Here is a 24,001-nt window from a genome sequence, read left to right as displayed (position 1 = left end):
TGCCACTCGGTTAGATATAAAGGGATAGGACTAAAGAAATGTAACTTGTACTGTATAGGGGTTCCCAAAGTGGGGTCTTTCTGACGATAAAAAATGTTTTACTATTCATTTTTTTATATTGCTAGCAACAACAGCCTAAACGAATTTTGGACAATAATTCCGTGGAAAAAGTTTAGAGTGTTCAATACAATACAATGTAATATTGTACATCCACAATGTATGTTCAATCAATCAATCAAGTGTATTTTATATAGCCCTTCGTACATCAGCTAATATCTCGAAGTGCTGTACAGAAACCCAGCCTAAAACCCCAAACAGCAAGCAATGCAGGTGTAGAAGCACGGTGGCTAGGAAAAACTCCCTAGAAAGGCCAAAACCTAGGAAGAAACCTAGAGAGGAACTAGGCTATGAGGGGTGGCCAGTCCTCTTCTGGCTGTGCCGGGTGGAGATTATAACAGAACATGGCCAAGATGTTCAAAATGTTCATAAATGACAAGCATGGTCAAATAATAATCAGGAATAAATGTCAGTTGGCTTTTCATAGCCGATCACTTTCTTAACTTTTAGATGCACAACATGGGCCTGGGTGGCTCACAGGGATATTGGTATCCACAGTAATCCATCAATGATACATTTTTTCAACTCAATCCCCCCCAAATGTTATTTTGAACATAAATGCACTGTAATTTAAGCTTTAAAATTGCAAATGGCACACTGCCCCTTTGCAAAATGTGTAGAATTGCACGAATTTTGCTTTAAAACTTCAATATCTTCTCTCTGCCCCATGGCAAAATGTGTAAATTTGCACGAAATTAGCTTTAAACCTGTACATTTTTTCTCTCTGATATGCCAAGAGTGGAGCCTATAAAATGTTATTTTCCAGGGCCCAAGGTCTGATTAGTCTGGCCATGCACTGCAGAAGTCCTAGTAAAAATGTTTGTTGAGTATTGTTTTCACACTCTGAAGGAGTTGTGTTCTGATATTATGAGGGATCCCTGATGAATTTGCTATAATAATAATTTTTAAAAAGGGTCTACGATGCAAACCATTTTGGGAACCCCTGTTCTAATTCATTAGGCACCTATAAATGATATTCCTCAAAAATCTGTGTTATCTATTTAAAGGCATGGTTACTGGCATATACTAGAGCTAGTGATGTAACCATAGAATTACACATACAGTTGAAGTCGGAAGTTTACATACACCTTAGCCAAATACATTTAAACTTAGTTTTTCACAATTCCTGACATTTAATCCAAGTAAAAATTAATTTTCTTAGGTCAGTTAGGATCACCACTTTATTTTAAGAATGTGAAATGTCAGAATAATAATAGAGAGAATGATTTATTTCAGCTTTTATTTCTTTCATCACATTCCCAGTGGGTTAGAAGATTACATACACTCAATTAGTATTTGGTAGCATTGCCTTTAAATTGTTTAACTTGGGTCAAACGTTTCGGGTAGCCTTCCACAAACTTCCCACAATAAGTTGGGTGAATTTTGGCCCATTCCTCCTGACAGAGCTGGTGTGACTGAGTCAGGTTTGTAGGCCTCCTTGCTCGCACACGCTTTTTCAGTTCTGCCCACAAATTTTCTATGGGATTGAGGTCAGGGCTTTGAGATGGCCACTCCAATACCTTGACTTTGTTGTCCTTAAGCCATTTTGCCACAACTTTGGAAGTATGCTTGGGGTCATTGTCCATTTGGAAGACCCATTTGCGAACAAGCTTTAACTTCAAGACTGATGTCTTGAGATGTTGCGTAAATATATCCACATCATTTTCCTGCCTCATGATGCCATCTATTTTGTGAAGTGCACCAGTCCCTCCTGCAGCAAAGCACCCCCACAACATGATGCTGCCACCCGCGTGCTTCACATTTGGGATGGTGTTCTTCGGCTTGCAAGCCTCCACCTTTTTCCTCCAAACATAACAATGGTCATTATGGCCAAACAGTTCTATTTTTGTTTCATCAGACCAGGCAACATTTCTCCAAAAAGTACAATCTTTGTCCCCATGTGCAGTTGCAAACCGTAGTCTGGCTTTTTTGTGGACGTTTTGGAGCAGTGGCTTCCTTGCTGAGCGGCCTTTCAGGTTATGTCGATATAGGACTTGTTTTACTGTGGATATAGATACTTTTGTACCTGTTTCCTCCAGCATCTTCACAGGGTCCTTTGCTGTTGTTCTGGGATTGATTTGCACTTTTCGCACCAAAGCACATTCATCTCTAGGAGACAGAACGCCTCTCCTTCCTGAGTGTTATGACGGCTGCGTGGTCCCATGGTGTTTATACTTGCGTACTATTGTTTGTACAGATGAATGTGGTTCCTTCATGCATTTGGAAATTGTTCCCAAGGATGAACCAGACTTGTGGAGGTCTACAATTTTTTTTCTGAGGTCTTGCCTGATTTCTTTTTATTTTCCCATGATGTCAAGCAGAGGCACTGAGTTTGAAGGTAGGCCTTGAAATACATCCACAGGTACACCTCCAATTGACTCAAAATATGTCAATTAGCCTATCAGAAGCTTCTAAAGCCATGACATAATTTTCTGGAATTTTCCAAGCTGTTTAAAGACACAGTCAACTTAGTGTATGTAAACTTCTGACCCACTGGAATTGTAATACAGGGAATTATAAGTGAAATAATCTGTCTGTAAAAAATTGTTGGAAAAATGACTTATGTCATGCACAAAGTAGATCTCCTAACCGACTTACCAAAACTATAGTTTGTTAACAAGAAATGTATGGAGTGGTTGAAAAATTAGTTTTAATGACTCCAACCTAAGTGTATGTAAACTTCCGACTTCAACTGCATGATTGAATTGAATAGGATCTATGTGCAAGTAATACTATATAAATCCTTTCATCAGTGATAAACACTGCTTAAATAACAGTCAATGGCAACACTCAATAAATACACATGTAGCAATGCATAGGCTAATAATAGCAATACAAAAGACTGTATTAACATATGTGTTAGTTACAAGCTAATAATAACAAATCAAACTCCCAGACCTAACAAATAGGCCCAAAAGCCAATGTATAATTGATCAGAAAATGTGGTCAGAGGGTGTGATGCAATTTCGGTGCCTCCATAGGCATCCAGAGGCCAAATTAAGCTCCACCGACTGATCATCCCAAACGTTATAACAATGCGGAGGGCACCGTATAGCTCCGCATTGACATGATTGGTTGACAGTAGATGGGTGGCTGGAGGTCCTGTATAAACACAAACTCACTTCCTTGACAACTACCTTCATAACAACTCTGCTCAACAGGTCTGTGTTGCTCCGCAAAGCGCAAAAAGTATCACTGTAAATGCTGCAGGGCCAATGCAGACATCGGTTTTGACCATTAATCCTGCAAAGGTCAGACATTGCACACACTAATATGCATTTTTGCCAATATTTAAAGTCTATGCATATGGTCATCCGTAATCTGAAGTGGCTGTACAGCATTTACTGCATGCAGCCTCAGCCGATCGCAGGGCGTTCATGCTTCTTGCTCTTAGCAGAGCAGAGCTATTGTGAAGGAAATTGGCAAGGAAGTGAGTTTGTGAATACAGGACGTACCGCCCCCACCTACTTTCAACCATTCATGTCAATGCGGAGTTATATGGAGCCCCATTGTTAAACAATTTGAGGGGCGCATGGCGATGCGGTACGGAGCTTGATTTATAGATAGATTATATATAATGGACAATCGAGCTAGGGGGTACAAATATCACATTACACAAAGACCTTAAGGGACATACATACACTTACAATTCTAACAGCTTTTTTGTTAGTAGAGTATTTAATAGTCTTAAAATACAGTTCAATTTCTTTTTGTAGGGTAAGAACATTTGTTCTTTTGTTAGTAAATTTACATTTGTGAATATGAAATTTGGCCAAAAGAATAATGAAATTAATTACAGAAAATGTTTCAGCTTATTTTTATCGTATGTAAAGAATCCAAGCAGTACATCTCTCCACAATAGTGTAAAATCTTCATAAATGTGTTCAATTATAAATCTACTGATGTCTTGCCACAGTTTTCTTACATGAATACAATGCCAAAAAAAGATGCAACACTGTTTCTGGGTGGTCATTACAAAAGGAGCAATTTGAATTTATGTTTTCCTTAAACTTCTTCATATAGTCGTTGGCAGGGTAATATTTATGAATACTTTTAAAGGAAACCTCCTTAATTTTGTTAACCAGTAGGTATGTGTGTGGCAACATCCAAACTTTTCCCCAAAAGATATTATCAATAAATCCATTCCAATAAGGCATGATATAAGGTATAGATACAACATCCTGCTGAAACAAGGTTCGTATCGCTCTGTTGTTGAATGGGCCAAAAGAGAAACAAATCTTTCCTACTGATGAGACTTGGGATGTTAGCTAAAAGATGCTGCATGGTCAATCTGACGTCAGTGATACGGCATCTGCAGAAGTCAAGGCATTCATACCTATTGTGCTTCGCGGAGCAGTACAGAGCTGTTGAGCAGAGATGTTGTGAAGGACGTTGTCAAGGAAGTGAGTTTGTGTTTATACCGGACCTCCCGCCCCCATCTACCGTCCATCAGTTATGTCAACGGAAGCTATACGGAGTTCTCTGCATTGTTATAACATTTGGGAGGCGCACTGCGATGCGGTACAGAGCTAAATTTGGCCTCTGCATCCATCCGGAGGCTCCGCAATTGTGTCACACCCTCCATATGGAGCCTTCGTCCACATTGACAGATCAAGCATAAATTGGCTTTTAATAAGTCTTTAACCTAACTCCTAACCCTAAATTTAACCCTACCCCTGACCCCCAGCCTAGCAAATGTTAGCCACCTAGCTAGTGTTAGCCACAACAAATTGGAATTCGTAACAATATCATATTGTAGCGACCCGCACAGACAGCTGTGTGTTATGTGTTAGGCTAGTAGGTGGTTGTGTTCGCGGGGTCCGACATGTCAGTCAACCTGCTATCTGCCAATCACGGGAATGCCTGGAATGTTCTGATGCCGGGCATCCTGGTGGTTGGCGGAGTGGCGTGGAGGGGGGTTGGGCAGGGGGATGGAGCATTGGAAGTTAAGACCAGGTTTTGCCTTTGTTCTCTCTCTTACGTCTGGGCTCCACAAGAGAAGGTCACGATTGGCTTGTGTGTTATCTTTCACTTATTTGGCGTGGGCTACGGCCAAACAGTAGCCTGTGTAAAGTTGGTTTAATAAACCGTCCATTCGTAAACTCAATCCTCTGTCTGGACAGTTGTTCTTTTATGATCTAGTCAGGTCATTACAATATGTTTTGCAAATTCGTAACATTGTACGAATTGCAATTCGTAACATATCATACGCAATGGATGATTAACATCCACAAATGAATACATACCATACGAACCATAACATCAGAGTGTGTCGGATTTACATGTACTATATTATGTCTACCCCTGTGTCCAGGCTGTCATCTAGGTCGAGGTGGCTGGCCTTTGAAAATGGGTATGCCAACCTGGCCATACTCTTATTCGTAATTGACCGTTTATAGTCGGATCTGATGATACTCGTGATCGGGGGAAGGGAAAAAAACGGAAGTGTTTTAATATTCCTAAATAGATATTGTCAAAATACTCCCTACAAGTTTATAGACCAAAAAAAACCTGCAGATTATGAGCAGTGTGCGGAGTGTGTCTGTATCTCCTCAATTTGCAGCGGGCAGTTTGCTGTCACTTAGTCAATAATACTCATCGGCAGTTCATATTTTTTTCTCCTACTCTCTTCCCGCTTGTTAGATATTATCAAATATGTTCTCATTGTTCTGTCTGTGATGTTATTAGCTAACTAACAGTGATTCACACGAAGTTTCGTATTGTTCTTCAAAGAAAATACCAATAGAAGTAGCTACGGTTTTTATCAATGTTTTGTTGGTTACTATTTAGCTAGTCAAAGGTATTGTTTAGGTAACATCATTAGCTAGCTAGCTACACTTAAGCTAACTAGCTAACGTTAGCTAGCTGTCATGTAACGTTAGATGAGGGCCATATTATGGCAGCTACTGTAGCTAGCTTCTAAACATATTTTGATAATACAACTGGTATTACTGGTAAAATGCTAATAATACAATTATTGATTAGTAAAGACACAAAAGTACAGTACATCGGCTCTCACTTTTTCATGAAAATCAAACAAGTAGTCTAACTTTACAGGCAGCCTCCCCTGCCCTACACCTGCTTCAGAGTTTAAACTCAAAACTGGTTTTCAAACTCATTGTTGTAACCAATTGACTCATGTTAGTTGTATTTGCACAAAACCCTGGTAGAGCATAGGGGAAGTTAGGCCTTGTGGTGTTCATGTTTCCTTATTTTTTGGGGGGCTTTAAACCAGCCTAATTTCTCACTTAAAACATATTTTTTTTGCTTTCAGATGCTCTCAGAGGGTGAGCTGAAGGACTTTGCCCAGGGCCAGTCTCTGTACCGTGTTCTCCAGCCCTGGTGGGACGTCTTCAGTCACTATCTCTCCATCATGATGTTCTCAATCGGAACCCTCGGAGGAACCCTGCAGGCAAGGAATTTTAACAGAAAATGTTTCATTTGTATTTTATTGCGATTTTTTTTCACCAAGCTCTTGTTATTTTCAATGTAATTCCATCTGTCTCCCAGTGTATAAGGCTTTAGTTCCAGGTTATTATGACGTTTCTGATGCTTCCTTATGTTTAAATTCCCTTGCCTTCAGGTCACCCTCCGCAAGATCGTCTGCGTCCCCTGTCAGATGACATCAGAAGACTTCTGTGTGGTTTTTAACCATAGAGGCACCACATTAAGGAATGCCACAACTGAAGCCAGCTTCCCTCTCCTCCCCAAGGGCCTTTACAAGCTAGATCTTCAGCAGTATGCTTACGTTGACGCCGTGTGCTACGAAAAACAACTCCACTGGTTCGCCAAGTTCTTCCCCTACGTCGTGATGCTAGAGACTCTGGCTCTTGTGATTATAAGCAACTTGTGGTTCAAGTACCCTAGCACCAGCTCCAGACTCATGCACTTTGTCTCCATTCTACACAAATGCTGTGATTCTCCCTGGACCACACGGGCCTTGTCAGAGACAGTGGCAGAGCAGGGTGGGGCCCAGCCCTCAATGAGCATGTGTTGTCCTGCTCCACAGGCCTCTTCAACATCAGACTATAGCAGCAGAAGGCCGATGGGGACAGAGTTCCTTAGTGTTTTAGACAAAAAGGAAGGTGAGCAGGCCAAAGCTATCTTTGAGAAGGTGAAGAAATTGAAAGTACACGTGGAGGACAAAGACATAATTTATCACTTGTATATGAGGCAGATAGTCACCAAGATTGTGTTTCTGCTGTTCACCTTGGCCTATATCCCTTACGCAGCCTCACATATTCTGTTTGACGTTGACTGTGTGGTAGATTCCCAAGCGCTGATGCCGTTTCAGCCCTTTCACTGTGTTCACTCACTGGCCACCATTTTCTGGCTCCTCTCCTTGGTTTACACAGTACTGATGGTCATTTACAGCTTGACTTGCTTCTACAGCTTCTGGTGGATGCTGAGAAACTCTCTCAGGGAGTACTCCTTTGACTCAGTGAGGGAGGAGAGCAGCTTTAGCGACATCCCCGATGTCAAGAATGACTTTGCCTTCATCCTCCACCTCCTGGACCAGTATAACCCTCTGTTCTCTAAACGCTTTGCAGTCTTCCTCTCAGAGGTCAGTGAGAAGAAACTGAGGCAGCTCAACCTGAACTACATGTGGCCTTTGGAGAAGCTGACCCAGAAGGTGATGCGTAACGCTCAGGACCAGATAGAGCTCCATCTCATGCTCCTCAGCGGCATCCCAGAGGCCGTGTTCGATATCAGGGAGCTGGAGGTGCTCAAGCTGCAGCTGATACCGGATCCTAGGCTCACACAGAAGCTTACGCAGCTTGGGAACATGCGAGAGATCTGGCTGGATCATTCTCCTGCCACCGTAGACCTCATGGCTCTGGGGTTTCTATCTGAGAACCTGAGGATCCTGAGGATGAAGTTCACAGAGGTGGAACAGGCTCCCTGGTGGGTTTTCAGTTTGCGTAACCTGACTGAGCTCTATCTGTATGGAAATATGTTCAATCAGGACAACACGACGTTCGTCAACAGCCTACCCAAGCTCAAGAATCTGAAGGTGTTATTCATCAAGTGCACCATCACCGCGATGCCGAAAGTGATTACCAACTCAATACCCTCGATACAGAAGCTGTCCGTCGACAACGAAGGCACCCAACTCTCTGTCCTGCAGAGTCTGAAAATGATGTCACAGCTCACCTGCTTGGAGCTACTGAACTGTGATCTCCAGCGGATACCGAGTCATATCTTCAGCCTGAAGAACCTGCAAGAAATAGACCTCAAAGGGAACAACCTCAAAACCATTGAGGAGATCATCAGTTTCCAGCACCTTCCCAAGCTCTCTATCCTGAAGCTGAAGTACAACAGTATCATTTACATCCCAGTCCACGTTGGAGTGCTGGGCAACCTGGAGCAGCTTCACCTGGCTCATAACCTCATCAGCTGCATGCCAGCACAGCTGTTCCTGTGCAGCAGACTCTATCTGCTAGACCTCAGTCACAACAAGCTGTCTGCCATTCCCATTGAAATACAGGAACTGAAGAGACTGCAGCTCCTCAATGTGTCTAACAATAATGTATGTATATTATATATGATTATGATTACACATTTAATGTGTTCATTCATTAATCAAGTTTTTGGGAACTTTCTTTTTATACAGACACGTGGACATCATTGTAGTTGTGTAGGCTATTTGATTGTGTTAACTTAACCCACAATCCTAAAAGATTTATAAAGCAAGTGTAAAAACTGAGTGTTAAATCATTGTATTGAGAGAATGGTAATATATAGGTACCTTTTTTTTGAGAGTGAGAGACATCAGAACGACAGGCTGAATTATAATCAGAATCTATTTGTTTTATCTCTTATACCTCAGATTGACCATCTCCCAGAAGGCATGTTCCAGTGTAAGACCCTCCAGTCCCTACTGCTAGGTCACAACAACCTGTCAGTGGTCCCCCACCAGGTAAGTGAGCAGAGTTGGGGTCAATTCTATTTCAATTCAGGAAGTCAACTGAAATTCAAATTTTCCTCAATGGTTTTCTGTAGGACAGATGTAGGCCCAATACATGGTTGGACAGTAGGTGGCAGGGACTGTGAATAATTATGTATGCATTAATTAGTATCATTACATAGTTTTCCGTATTACATGTGTGATAAGTGTTTTGTTTTGTTTGTTGTGTATTTGTATGCTGATTTCACAAAATGAATTTCCATGTACATGGACAATAAAGGATATCGTATCGTATTGTATTGTTCCTGAATTGAATAGCCTTAGTGCAAGTCTGTTTGTGCTATCATGTCAAAACCTTGTCACTCATTCCAGTGAAAAGGAGTTGACTTAATAACACAAACAATTCTGGGAAAGGCTTCTGAAGTGAAATGGAATTGACCTCAACCGTGCAGGTGAGTGAGCTGACCAACCTGGTGGTGTTGGACCTGAGGGGGAACCAGCTGGAGAGCCTTCCTGCCGAGCTGGAGGAGTGCCACAGCCTGATGCCTAGTGGACTGCTGGTAGAGGAGGGGCTGCTCAACTCTCTGTCCCCCACTGCCAAGGAGGGCTTCCAGAGGCCTGATAAGGAGTACCTTGGGAAAATGGAGGCTGAAGGAGTGGGGAATGCTCTCATCTGTAACCCCATTATCTGTAATACAGCAGGGCATGGAGATACGGCCTGCAGCGTGATATACTCCATGTGATGGGGCTACCCCAAATGAACATCCAACTCAGTGGCTTTAAACCTGGGGTATTAGTAGGCCTACGTGGTTTACCTGGCCTAGCCACAGGGGATACTTATTTAACATTTATTTTATCTGGGAGTCATACTGAGACTAAGGTCTCTTTTACAGATGAGCCCTGAATTACAAAAATTACAGAAAATACACATATTAAAATACAAAGTGCAATCAGAAAGAAAAACTGTCAAAAAACAAACACATTCATCAGTAGTAAGGTCCTCAATCAGATTTCTGAATTACCTTAGAAGCACCAAAACATCACATTTCAGAACATTTTGAAGATTGTTCAACAAATAAGGTGCAAGAAAACTGAAAGCTGATTTAACTAACTCAGTAGAAACCAAAGGAATTTCCAGAGTTAATCATCCCTGAGACCGGGGGTGGTAGCTCATAAGTCTAAAGGTTAGTAATGATGTTAGGTACAGTGATTGTTTTTGTAAAAGGGCTTTATAAACGAAAACATAGCAATGTATCAATCTTCTTGACATCAAAGCGGGCCAACCAACTTCCTGGTAGAGAATGCAGTGATTAGTACGAAAACTGTCTATTCGTTTGAAGGCTCATAAGAGCAAAGGACTAATCGCCTAGGTTAAGTACTAGTAAACGGGAAAATACTTACTTTTATAATAGTAATGTAATATGACTATTCCAAATGAACACTCCATGTTCCAATCCACTCTGTTACTGCCAAGTACAATATACAGTCATTGTTTACAGTGGACCACTGACGAGTTCTGTTTGATAAAAAAAATACTTACATTTTATACTGAGCTCCTGTTGGGCATTTCATAACACGACCATTTGTTTTTATAATGATGATTGCCGTGGTTTAGCCTGTGTGGTCAGACTAGTCACATAACTGTGGTCACTTAGTGTTACTCGTGCCACATACAAATAAAAGTGTGATTTTGTGAACTTAACCGTGACACTGTTTTTGAAAGACTGGGCAAGTCTTATCAGCCCATATCCACAATAATTGTTTGTTTTTTTTAATCTTTTTTTTAAAACTAGGCAAGTCAGTTAAGAACAAATTATTATGTACAATGACAGTCTTCCAAAAGGCAAAAGGCCTGTGGGGACGGGGGCTGGGATTAAAAATAAAAATATATATAAATATAGGACAAAACACACATCACGACAAGAGAGACACCACAACACTAGATAAAGAAAGACCTAAGACAACAACATAGCAAGGCAGCAACACATGACAACACAGCATGGTAGCAACACAACATGACAACACAGCATGGTAGCAACACAACATGGTACGAACATTATTGGGCACAGACAACAGCACAAAGGGCAAGAAGGTAGAGACAACAATACATCACGCAAGCAGCCACAACTGTCAGTAAAGGTGTCCATTATTTGAGTCTTTGAATGAAGAGATTGAGATAAAACTGTCCAGTTTGAGTGTTGCAGCCCTCTACTGCACATGGTGACAACTGAGGAATGACATAAAAAAAGGTCAATATTGACATACAGTACATGAATGAGTTTACATGAGTGGGATTTTAGAAATGCATAGATCTTTTGAAATGTGTTTCTTACTTGAGTACAGGAGGAAGAGGGTGATCCATGAGCTGGGGCTTCTGGCTTGCTGTGATGCAGAGCAGAAGTCCTGTGGAGACAACATCAAGCCATACTTTACAGACTGAGAAATACATTGGCTGTCTGAAATGTATATAAACGAACTAATGCATCTTAATTTTAAGGCATAAACCAATTCTCTCAACAGTACTTACCATTGTACGTTTTAAATGTGATGCTCTTTTGCAGGTAAATCTCCAAAGGATATGTTTCTAGTCTTATCCAGTGGATGAAATGATACTGCTCTCTGGTACTCTGTGCATACATATATATACACCAACCCACACTACAACAACGGCCACAGACCGGAATTGATCGTTATGACAATACCTGGGCATGAATAGGCTACTCTGGAATTTCAACTGTTGGAACTCTGCTGTTGGGACAGCTTTATGTAGGCCCTAACAGTTTGTTGGCACCGTTTGTCACCGTTATAGTGCAATTCATGTATTATTTAGTGTTGTGTTGTGTAGTGGCTTTGCTGGCATGCATCCCACTTATTTTAGGTTTTGCCCCACCAAGATTTCCATGCTAAAATCGCCACTGGGTGTGACCACCATTTGCCTCATTCAGTGCGACACATCTCCTTTGCGTAGAGTTGACCAGGCTGTTGATTGTGGCCTGTGGAATGTTGTTCCACTCCTCTTCAATGGCTGTGCAAATTTGCTGGATATTGGCAGGAACTGGAACACGCTGTCGTACACGTCGATCCAGAGCATCCCAAACATGCTCAATGGGGGGACATGTCTGGTGGGTATGCAGGCCATGGAAGAACTGGGACAGTTTCTGCTTTCTCTGAATTGTGTACAGATCCTTGTGACATGGGGCCGTGCATTATCATGCTGAAACATGAGGTGATCACGGCGGATGAATTGCATGACAATGGGTCTCAGGATCTCGTCACGGTATCTCTATGCATTCAAATTTCCATCCATAAAAATGCAATTGTGTTTGTTGTCTGTAGCTTGTGCCTGCCCATACCATAACCCAACCGCCACCATGGGGCACTCATTCACAATGTTCCAATGGATAGGAAATGTCATTGAGTCCAACACCTCAAACAAGTTGAGGTCACCTTTAAATCGCATGAAAGCCAGTTAGGGCTATTTTTATTTTTTTAAATCATATTAAAATGGCTAAATAACTGAACAGTGCAGCAGGAGTACTTGATACTGTGATTCCTGAAATGCAGAACCTGTTGATGGAGTATTTTTTTCATATCCTAAATTATACTTTTGTTATATTATTTGGTAGATCAGCTGGTTTGCTATGTTATTAGCTAGCCAACATTGCCATGACATCGCCTGAGTGTTATCGGGGATTTCTATTGGAGAAGCAGTTTCATACTGTGCTCTGTGTGGTTACAGCTTTGACTGCATGCTGACAGTGAATTCAGAGCCATTTAGTGGCTAGCTACACTACAAACATCATTTTACCAGGTTTCTGTGAAGCAATTGTAATGACAGTCAGACACAACATACCCAAGAGTTTCCTGATTTGCAAGGGGTAGTCTGTGTTTATTTGATTGTTTATTAGAAACACAGTTTGAGATCATTCTGAGGGGATTTTGTTGTAGGGATTTGGGCTTCCTGGGAAAATGTCAGAGGTTGCTAAAGCAACCAGGGGCTTAAAAGAAGGAAGCCCTCTTGGGATCCTTTCGTGCCACTCTACCTTCTTATTCTACTGGTGTATTTGAGGTAATTTTGCTCTCTGTTGGTACATTTGAACTCAAAAAGCCATGGACTATTTATTTGCAGCTATTATAAAAAGCATCGGACAGAAAATAATGGAAAAAATAAGAACATTATTGACAATGTTTGAAACGTTTATTATATTTAAAAAGACACTTTTTCAATATCAAATGTAATTCTGTAACACACAGACTGTGGTTTAAAAATAAATAAAACAATTTGTTCAATACAAAACTCCCTTAGGGAGAAAAAATACATTTTCTGTAGGACCATCATGAGAACAGATGATTCTGTATACTCAACGTAGCACCTCTCTCCCAGTCAGATGATTCAAGGCTATCTAACCTACTGCATTACAATACTGAGGAACTGTGATCCAGGTGTGACCAGCAGATCTTCTTTGAAAACAGAGCCAGCCTGTTCCTGCTGTTGTTCCTGCTGTTGTTCCTGCTGTTGTTCCTGCTGTTGTTCCTGCTGTTGTTCCTGCTGTTGTTCCTGCAGTTGTTCCTGCTGTTGTTCCTGCTGTTACTGTTGTTGGTCTCTATATGAGGCTGTCGATGCTGTTCCTGTAGGTCTGTAAAGGTTCCTCAATGTCTGAGGTGCTGTTCAGATCAAACTTGTTAGCTGGAAGGAGGCAATGAAGAGCATATTGATGAATATTGTCAAGTAAGAAATAGCCATTCTGAATCAAATCTGTGTTATGAAACAGGGATGTTTTTGAATTTCTTATGTCTTTCTTATTCCTAGCCAATGACTGTGAGTGGAGAAGATAAGGGCCTTCTTCTGTGTTTACCTTTCTGTCTGATTCGTTTGAGGAGCCATGCAGCCAGAGACAGGCCAGATAATGACACAGCGCCCCCTGCTGCCAGGCCTAGGATAGTGGGGTTCAATGGAGGCTCAGGTGTGGCTGGAGGAAACAAGAAACAACAGAGGAAAACAGTCAAACAATCTGAATCAACTGATCGGTCACATCACTGACTACAACCCTCTCAAAAAATGTTCGTATTTTGGTAGCCCCCTTATGTAGGATATGCATTCATAAAGCCTTTATAACCGCTACATAAGACATACTTTGTCCTGATGACCAGCGAATATCCAGTTTGGTTGTCTCACAGAATTTCAATTTGGCTGTGTCTCACAGAATATTCTGTTTGATTGTGTCTCACACAATCCAATTGTCTTAAGGCTTAAAAATCCTTATTTAACCTGTTTCCTCCCCTTCATCTACACTGATTGAAGTTGATTTAACAAGTGACATCAATAAGTGATCATAGCGTTCACCTGGATTCACCTGGTCAGTCGTTGTCATGGAAAGAGCAGGTGTTCTTAATATTTTGTACACTCGAGCTGAGTAAAACCTCTCACTTCACCTCTTTCTCTCCATTTAAACTCAGTCTATACTGTTTTAGTATTGTGTGTAAATGTGTAAATTGACTGAGATTAAACAGGAGAGGAAGAGGCGAAGTGAGAGGTTTTACTCAGCTCCCGAGTGGCGCAGCGGTCTAATGCACTGCATCTCAATGCAAGAGGCGTCACTGCAGTCCCTGGTTCGTATCCAGGCTGCATCACAGCTGGCACACAATTGGCCCAGTGTTGTCCGGGGTAGGCTGTCATTGTAAATAAGAAATTGTTCTTAACTGACTTTCCTAGTTAAATAAATACATTTCGTTTTACGAATGCACTGATATAAGTGGACGCACTTGGCATTTCAGCAACTTTGATAAAAAATGATGTTGTCATAGAGATAGATGGGGGACTAGTCATTGATATAAGCCTTTTAGCAGGGAGATTGCCATTGAAGGTCTCCACCCGTTTCAAGTAGTCACCTTGGTGGGGATTCTATGAGTTGTGAACAATCGGCCAATGAAGAAGAAGGAAATGTAATACTTCAACATTCTCGCCTCCTCCCGCCTGCCTTGCATCTTTGAGGACATGTATTTCCATTGTTAGAGTGGTCATATGTCTATCTAGTCAATAAAGACATCGGTTTAAAAACTCTTGTCAATATAGACAATCGTTTAAATCAGGTCTATTTTAAAAATTGAAAACAGTTTGTCCTTACCTTCACAGTGTGGTATCTCCTCACTCCACTCAGCAGCTGATGTGCAGGTCACCGTGATCGCCCCCTTGAGGAGATAACCCTCAGAGCAGCTAAAGTTACAGCTGCTTCCATAGGTGAAGTCTTCTCCACAGCTGATAGCGCCATCCTGTGGCTCTTGGAGGGTAGGGCAGCTTACAGCTGCAAGACAGAGTGAATAGTGGTGCAGTGGTCAGTCTGTGTCCAGAGACAATTCTAGACTGTCAGACAATTACAAACTCTATTTGTCCTCCTAGATATTTCTGAATGTAAAATGTCCTGTGTCATTCATATATTTATAGCAACTACAGTTGATGTAACATGTTATGGCGGCTACGTTTACAGATATGCAGAACCTGTACACACCAACACACTGCGGCTGTGAGTCGTTCCACTGTCCCGAGGCTCCACACTGCAGGGTAGCAGAGCTGGAGGCCAGCCTCTCATAGCCCTCCTCACAGGTAAAGCTACAGGTGGACAGGTAGCTGAAGGAGCCCAGGGGATGGGAGCAGGTCATGGATCCCTTCCCAGGTTCATACAGCTCACTGCATAAGACCACTGAGGAGGAGAGGGCAGACCGCAATACATGACTAAATGTGTCAATGCTGTCACAGACTCTATAATGGCACAGATACAGAGATGAGTCCTCTATCTAGACTTGGTTTCCTCTATTGTAATCCTTCCTCTTTCACCCCAGCTGCCAAACTAACCCTGATTCAGATGACCATCCTACCCATGCTAGATTGTGGAGATGTAATTTATAGATCGGCAGGTAAGGGTGCTCTCGAGTGGCTAGATGTTCTTTAACATTCGGCCATCAGATTTGCCTCCAATGCTCCTTATAGGACACATCACTGCACTCTATACTCCTCTGTCAACTGGTCTTCTCTGTAAACCTGTCACAAGACCCACTGGTTGATGCTTATTTATAAAACCCTCTTAGGCCTCACTCCCCCCTATCTGAGATATCTACTGCAGCCCTCATCCTCCACATACAACCCCCGTTCAGTCAGTCACATTCTGTTAAAGGTCCCCAAAGCACACCCAGGGTTGCTTGTCTTTTCAGTTCGCGGCAGCTAGGGACTGGAACGAGCTGCAACAAACACTCAAACTGAACAGTTTTATGTCAATCTCTTAATTCAAAGACTTAAATCATGGACACTCTTACTGACAGTTGTGGCTGCTTTGCATGATGTATTGTTGTCTCTACCTTCTTGCTCTTTGTGTTGTTGTATGTGCGCAATAATGTTTGTACCCTGTTTTGTATTGCTACCATGTTGTGCTGCTGCCATGTTGTGCTGCTGCCATGTTGTTATATTGTGTTGCTACTGTACCATGCTGTGTTGTCATGTGTTGCTGCCATGCTATGTTGTTGACTTAGACAACACAACACTACATAAAGAGAGACCTATCTTGTCATGATGTGTGTTTTGTCCTATATTTTTACTGAATTTATTAGTTTTTTAATTCCAGCCCCGGTCCCCGCAGGAGGCCTTTTGCCTTTTGGTAGCTCGTCGTTTTAAATAAGAATTTGTTCTTAATTGACTTGCCTAGTTAAATAACGTTTAAATACAATAAAATAAAACACATATATTTCTATGGTCTGTTGTTCACAGGCATCTCTGCCCTCTCATTGGCTAGAATGGTCCCACCTGTTCTCGCCATCTTTGAGGACATGTTTTTCCATTGATAGAGTGGTCATATGTCTATTTTGTCAATAAATACATTTTAAATTGATTAAGAAATTATTGTCAATAAAGACATTGTATTAATTTGTTTAAAAACTCTTGTCAATATAGACAATCGTTTAAATCAGGTCTATTTTAAAAATTGAAAAAAGTTTGTCCTTACCTTCACAGTGTGGTATCTCCTCACTCCACTCAGCAGCTGATGTGCAGGACACCGTGATCGCCCCCTTGAGGAGATAACCCTCAGAGCAGCTAAAGTTACAGCTGCTTCCATAGGTGTCTTCTCCACAGCTGATAGCGCCATCCTGTGGCTGCTGGAGGGTAGGGCAGCTTACAGCTGCAAGACAGAGTGAATAGTGGTGCAGTGGTCAGTCTGTGTCCAGAGACAATTCTAGACTGTCATACAATTACAAACTATATTTGTCCTCCTAGATATTTCTGAATGTAAAATGTCCTGTGTCGTTCATATATTTTAGCAACTACAGTTGATGTAACATGTTATGGGGGCTACGTTTACAGATATGCAGAACCTGTACACACCAACACACTGCGGCTGTGAGTCGTTCCACTGTCCCGAGGCTCCACACTGCAGGGTAGCAGAGCTGGAGGCCAGCCTCTCATAGCCCTCCTCACAGGTAAAGCTACAGGTGGACAGGTAGCTGAAGGAGCCCAGGGGATGGGAGCAGGCCATGGAACCCTTCCCTGGTTCATACAGCTCACTGCATAAGACCACTGAGGAGGAGAGGGCAGTTTGCAATACATTACTAAATGTGTCATTGCTGTCACAGATTCTATAATGGCACAGATAGCCCCCTTCCTAACTCAGCCTCCAGTATTTATGCTGCAGTAGTTTATGTGTCGGGGGGCTAGGGTCAGCCTGTTATATCTGGAGTATTTCTCCTGTCTTATCCGGTGTCCTGTGTGAATTTAAGTATGCTCTATCCAATTCGTTCTCTCTCTCAGAGGACCTGAGCCCTAGGACCATGCCTCAGGACTACCTGGCCTGATGACTCCTTGCTGTCCCCAGTCCACCTTGCCGTGCTGCTGCTCCAGTTTCAACTGTTCCGCCTGCGGCTATGGAACCCTGAACTGTTCACCGGACGTGCTACCTGTCCCAGACCTGCTGTTTTCAACTCTCTAGAGACAGCAGGAGTGGTAGAGATTCTCTGAATGATCGGCTATGAAAAGCCAACTGACATTTACTCCTGAGGTGCTGACTTGCTGCACCCTCGACAACCACTGTAATTATTATTATTTGACCCTGCTGGTCATCTATGAACATTTGAACATCTTGGCCATGTTCTGTTATAATCTCCACCCGGCACAGCCAGAAGAGGACTGGCCACCCCTCATAGCCTGGTTCCTCTCTAGGTTTCTTCCTAGGTTCTGGCCTTTCTAGGGAGTTTTTCCTTGCCACCGTGCTTCTACACCTGCGTTGCTTGCTGTTTGGGGTTTTAGGCTGGGTTTCTGTACAGCACTTTGTGACATCAGCAGATGTAAGAAGGGCTTTATAAATAAATTTGATTGAGATACAGAGATGAGTCCTCAATCTGTTTCTATGGTCTGTTGTTCACACGCATATCTGCCCTCTCATTGGCTAGAATGGTCCCACCTGTTCTCACCATCTCCATCCATCTTTGAGGACATGTTCTTCCATTGTTAGAGTGGTCAAATCTCTTTCTTGTCAATACATACATTGGTTTAAATTGATTTAAAAACTCTTGTCAATATAGACAATGGTTTAAATCAGGTCTATTTTAAAGATGCAAAAAAGTTTGTCCTTACCTTCACAGTGTGGTATCTCCTCACTCCACTCAGCAGCTGATGTGCAGGTCACCGTGATCGCCCCCTTGAGGAGATAACCCTCAGAGCAGCTAAAGTTACAGCTACTTCCATAGGTGAAGTCTTCTCCACAGCTGATAGCGCCATCTTGTGGCTGCTGGAGGGTAGGGCAGCTTACAGCTGCAAGACAGAGTGAATAGTGGTGCAGTGGTCAGTCTGTGTCCAGAGACAATTCTACTGTCATACAATTACAAAACTCTATTTGTCCTCCTAGATATTTCTGAATGTAAAATGTCCTGTGTCATTCATATATTTATAGCAACTACAGTTGATGTAACATGTTATGGGGGCTACGTTTACAGATATGCAGAACCTGTACACACCAACACACTGCGGCTGTGAGTCGTTCCTCTGTCCCGAGGCTCCACACTGCAGGGTAGCAGAGCTGGAGGCCAGCCTCTCATAGCCCTCCTCACAGGTAAAGGTACAGGTGGACAGGTAGCTGAAGGAGCCCAGGGGATGGGAGCAGGCCATGGATCCCTTCCCTGGTTCATACAGCTCACTGCATAAGACCACTGAGGAGGAGAGGGCAGATCGCAATACATGACTAAATGTGTCACGATGAAGACATTACTCAAGATACACAACAACTGAAATACAGGAGGTCTAAGCTGTCATACTGGTATGAAGACCAATAGCAAGACACTGAAGTAATTCAAAGAAAGTACAAATCAAAACGTTACGACAAATGGTGGCTGTTATTTTATTCTCTTATTAGTCTTTCCAGAACACCTTATTTATAAGGTTTATAAGAGGATATACTTACATTCACAGGTGGGAGGCTGTTCTGACCATGATTCTGAGGCTGTGCATCTCACAGGCCCGGAGCTGCTCAGTCGGTACCCCTCTTCACAGGAATACTGACACGTCGAGTCAAAGGAGAAATTCCCATTGGGGTGAGAGCAACTGACACTGCCTTTAGCAGGGACAGTGACCTCCTCCATCTTACATTCAACAACTGCCGACAAAGGAAAACAGGCAACGAGTTACATTTAAGAGAACTTTGAATGTGATAGCACAATGCAGTTGGTTTCATACTGCCTGTATTAGATTATTGGACTATATCATCCTGGCTTGCTTACCGTGTTCACACTGCTCTCCGTAGAAGCCCTCAAAGCATTTACAGTGGTGGCTGTTGATGGTCTCCACACACTCTCCATGGTAACATGAGTCGCTCTGACACGAGGCTGTGAAGCACAGAGCCGTTTTCTTCTTCATACACGTCTCGTCGTTCCACTTCCCTGTGTCCTTCTCTCTCTTGATGTACATCTCCACACAGTCCTCGTTGTTCCCCCCGTTGTTGGGTTCTCCGTCTGCCCAGTTCTCTGCCTCTTTAGTCAGGGTCTTATTGGTCCCCACCCAGGTCCACACGTCGTCCACCTTACGGATCCCTATCCAGTAATAGTTGGTCTGCCTGGGCAGGATGCTGTTAACAGAATGTGACTGGCAGATCGGGTGTTGTATGTGGAGGATGAGGGCTGCAGTAGATATCTCAGATAGGAGGGAGTGAGACCTAAGAGGGTTTTTATAAATTAGCAACAACCAGTGGGTCTTGCGACAGGTACACAGAGATTACCAGTTTACAGAAGAGTGCAGTGATGTGTCCTATAAGGAGCATTGGTGGCAAGTAAGCATTTCACGGTAAGGTCTACACTTGTTGTATTCGGCGCATGTGACAAGTTTGATTTGATTTTAAATCTGATGGCCGAATGGTTACGTACATCCAGTCGCTCGAGAGCACCCTTACCTGCCGATCTATAAATGATGTCTCCGTAATCTAGCATGGGAAGGATGGTAATCTGAATCAGGGTTAGTTTGGCGGCTGGGGTGAAAGGAGCGATTACGATAGTGGAAACCAAGTCTAGATTTAACTTTAGCCCGCAGCTTTGATATGTGCTGAGAGAAGGACAGTGTACCTACCTTCTAGCCATACTTCCAAGTACTTGTATGAGTTGACTACCTTAAAAATATAAACCCTCGTAGTAATCACACCTGTGGGGAGAGGGGCATTCTGCTTACCAAACCACATGACCTTTGTTTTGGAGGTGTTCAGAACAAGGTTAAGGGTAGAGAAAGCTTGTTGGACACAAAGAAAGCTTTGTTGTAGAGCATTTAAAACTAAATCCGGGGAGGGGCCAGCTGAGTTTAAGACTGTATCATCTGCATATAAATGGATGAGAGAGCTTCCTACTGCCTGAGAGATATGTTGTTGATGTAAATTGAGAAGATTGAGGCCTAGGAACGAGCCTAGGGTTACTCCCTTGGTGACAGGCAGTGGCTGAGGGAGGGGAGCCCCATCGCCAATAAGAAGACTTGTCATAATGACAAATTGGATCAATGTTATTCTAATGATGAAACCTAGGCCTACCTGATTCAATGCAGATGTTTTTGTCCAACTGACAGGTTACTGAAATGTATTCAAACTGCATACTATAGTTATTTATCACATTTATATACTTTTTTCAATCAATGAAATCCACCATAAAACTTTTGCTATAAGTGATGCAAAATCTTCTCCAATGACAACAACTCATTACGCTGTTAATTTGGCCTATAAATGATCACATTATTTACAGTGGTGGAAAAAGTACCAAATTGTCATACTGTAGAAAGATACCTTAATAGAAAATGACTCAAGTCAAAGTGAAAGACACCCAGTAAAATACTACTTGAGTAAAAGTCAAAACGCTTTTGGTTTTAAATATACTTTAGTATCAAAAGTAAATGTAATTGCTAAAATATACTTCAAGTATTAAAGGTAAAAGTATAAGTCATTTCAAATTCCCTATATTAAGCAAACCAGACAGCACCATGTTCTTGTTTTTTTTTTTTTTTACAGATAGCCAGGGGCACACTCCAACACTCAGACATAATTTTCAAACGAAGCATTTGTGTTTAATGAGTCTGCCAGATCAGAGGCAGTAGAAGATTACACCAGGGATGTTCTCTTGATAAGTACATGAATTTGACCATTTTCTTGTCCTGCTAGCTATTCAAAATGTAACAAGTACTTTTGGATGTTAGGGAAAATGTATGGAGTAAAAAATACATCATTTTCTTTAGGAATGTGGTGAAGGAAAAGGAAAAGTTGTAAAAAATATAAATAGTAAAGTACAGACACCCCCAAAAACGACATAAGTATTACTTTAACATATTTTTTACTTAACTACTTTACACCACTGATTATTTATTGACATGTTTGTTTTTTAACAAATGAATTTGCTATCTGTGGTTTAAGTTATCTAAAACTGGTTGGCAATGCCCACAGACCAGGGATGTGTAGCCTAAAGGCCAGCAGAGGGCGATATTCATCTAGTATTGAGGGTTTCATTTCACCGTCCAAACGCATTGTATGCTGTCGGCAAGGCACTTGTATCCCCCGTGGACCGGTTCGTACCTAAAACATTCTCCATTCAGGCTGCAAAAGCGTTGATTTCCTCCTTAACTAGAAGTAATGGCAAGAAGGCTGGGAAAAAAAGGTGGAAAATATGTGAACTTTCTTAATGAAACACCATTGCCTGCCCAGCTAGGTAATGTTGCATAAAATGTGAGGTGCCAGGACAACAACCTCTCCCTCAATGTGAGCGAAACAAAGGAGCTGATCGTGGACTACAGGAAAAGGAGGGCCCGAACATGCCCCTATTCACATCGATGGGGATGTAGTGGAGCGGTTTGAGAGATTCAAGTTCCTTGGTGTCTACATCACCAACAAACTATCATGGTCCAACCACACCAAGACAACAAGAGGGCACAACAATGCCTTTTCCCCCTCAGGAGACTGAAAAGATTTGGCATGGGTCCCCAGATCGTCAAAAAGTTCTACAGCTGCACCATCAAGAGCATCCTGACTGGTTGCATCATCGCCTGGTATGGCAACTGCTCGGCATCCGACCATAAGGCGCTACGGAGGGTAGTGTGTGTACAGCCCAGTACATCACTGTGGCCAAGCTTCCTGCCATCCAGGACCTCTATAACAGGCGGTGTCAGAGGAAGGCACAAAAAATTGTCAAAGACTGCAGTCACCCAAGTCATAGACTGTTCTCTCTGCTACCGCACGGCACGTGGTATCGGAGCGCCAAGTCTAGGTCCAGAAGGCTCCTTAACAGCTTCTACCCCCAAGCCATAAGACTGCTGAACAATTAATCAAATGACCACCCTGACTATTTACATTGACACCCCCCCCCCCCTTGTTTTTACACTGCTGCTACTCGCTGTTAATTATCTATTCATAGTCACTTTACCCCTACCTACATTTATTTTACCTTTATTTAACTAGGCAAGTCAGTTAAGAACAAATTCTTATTTTCAATGACGGCCTAGGAACAGTGGGTTACCTGCCTTGTTCAGGGGCAGAACGACAGATTTTTACCTTTATTTTTGGGGCGGCAGGGTAGCCTAGTGGTTAGAGCATTGGACTAGTAACCGAAAGGTTGCAAACTCGAATCCCTGAGCTGACAAGGTACAAATCTGTCGTTCTGCCCCTGAACAAGGCAGAATGATGGCACTGTTCCCCGGTAGGCCGTCATTGAAAATAAGAATTTGTTCTTAACTCAAATTTTCAAATCAAATTTATTTGTCACACACATGGTTAGCAGATGTTAATGCGAGTGTAGCGAAATGCTTGTGCTTCTAGTTCCGACCATGCAGTAATATCTAACAAGTAATATAACCTAACAATTTCACAACAACTACCTGTAAAGGAATGAATACGAATATGTACATAAAAATATATGAATGAGTGATGCCCGAACGGCATAGGCAAGATGCAGTAGATGGTATAGAGTACAGTATATACATATGAGATGAGTAATGTAGGGTATGAAAACATTATATTAAGTGACATTGTTTAAAGTGGCTAGTGTACATATGAGATGAGTAATGTAAGCATTATATAAAGTGGCTAGTGATAAATTGATTACATCAATTTTTCCATTATTAAAGTGGCTAGAGTTGAGTCAGTATGTTGGCAGCAGCCACTCAATGTTAGTGATGGCTGTTTAACAGTCTGATGGCCTTGAGATAGGTGTTTTTCAGTCTCTCGGTCCCCGTTTTGATGCACCTGTACTGACCTCGCCTTCTGGATGATAGTGGGGTGAACAGTCAGTGGCTCAGGTGGTTGTTGTCCTTGATGATCTTTTTGGCCTTCCTGTGACATCGGGTGGTGTAGGTGTCCTGGAGGGCAGGTAGTTTGCACCTGGTGATGCGTTGTGCAGACCTCACTACCCCCTGGTGAGCCTTACGGTTATGGGCGGAGCAGCTGTTGTACCAGGCGGTGATACAGCCCGACAGGATGCTCTCGATCGTGC

At 42.4% G+C, this 24,001-nt stretch overlaps 2 protein-coding genes across 2 annotated transcripts; one reads left to right on the top strand and one right to left on the bottom strand.

Annotated features, from left to right (window-relative positions):
• Nucleotides 1-6,344: 6,344 nt before the first annotated feature.
• LOC139541639 (volume-regulated anion channel subunit LRRC8B-like) lies at nt 6,345-10,727 on the top strand. The gene is made up of 4 exons (XM_071346513.1): nt 6,345-6,529; nt 6,701-8,647; nt 8,948-9,037; nt 9,478-10,727. The coding sequence occupies exons 1-4, from the start codon at nt 6,392-6,394 to the stop codon at nt 9,766-9,768; spliced, it is 2,466 nt and encodes an 821-aa protein (XP_071202614.1). The 5' UTR covers nt 6,345-6,391; the 3' UTR covers nt 9,769-10,727.
• A 2,575-nt stretch (nt 10,728-13,302) lies between these two features.
• On the bottom strand, nt 13,303-20,626 carry LOC139540633 (P-selectin-like). The gene is made up of 11 exons (XM_071344443.1): nt 20,616-20,626; nt 19,778-20,121; nt 19,462-19,653; nt 19,019-19,210; nt 18,639-18,815; nt 17,394-17,585; nt 17,017-17,190; nt 15,532-15,723; nt 15,151-15,327; nt 13,882-13,995; nt 13,303-13,712 (listed from the first exon to the last, which is right to left on the bottom strand). Exons 1-11 carry the CDS (start codon nt 20,624-20,626, stop codon nt 13,630-13,632), a joined length of 1,848 nt encoding a protein of 615 aa, XP_071200544.1. The 3' UTR covers nt 13,303-13,629.
• Nucleotides 20,627-24,001: the final 3,375 nt, after the last annotated feature.

The sequence above is a fragment of the Salvelinus alpinus genome, chromosome 16 (assembly GCF_045679555.1).
Source record: "Salvelinus alpinus chromosome 16, SLU_Salpinus.1, whole genome shotgun sequence".
Classification (NCBI taxonomy): Eukaryota; Metazoa; Chordata; class Actinopteri; order Salmoniformes; family Salmonidae; genus Salvelinus; species Salvelinus alpinus.
The sequence above is the reverse complement of the archived record's forward strand: the minus strand, read 5'-3'. Positions and strand labels throughout refer to the sequence as shown.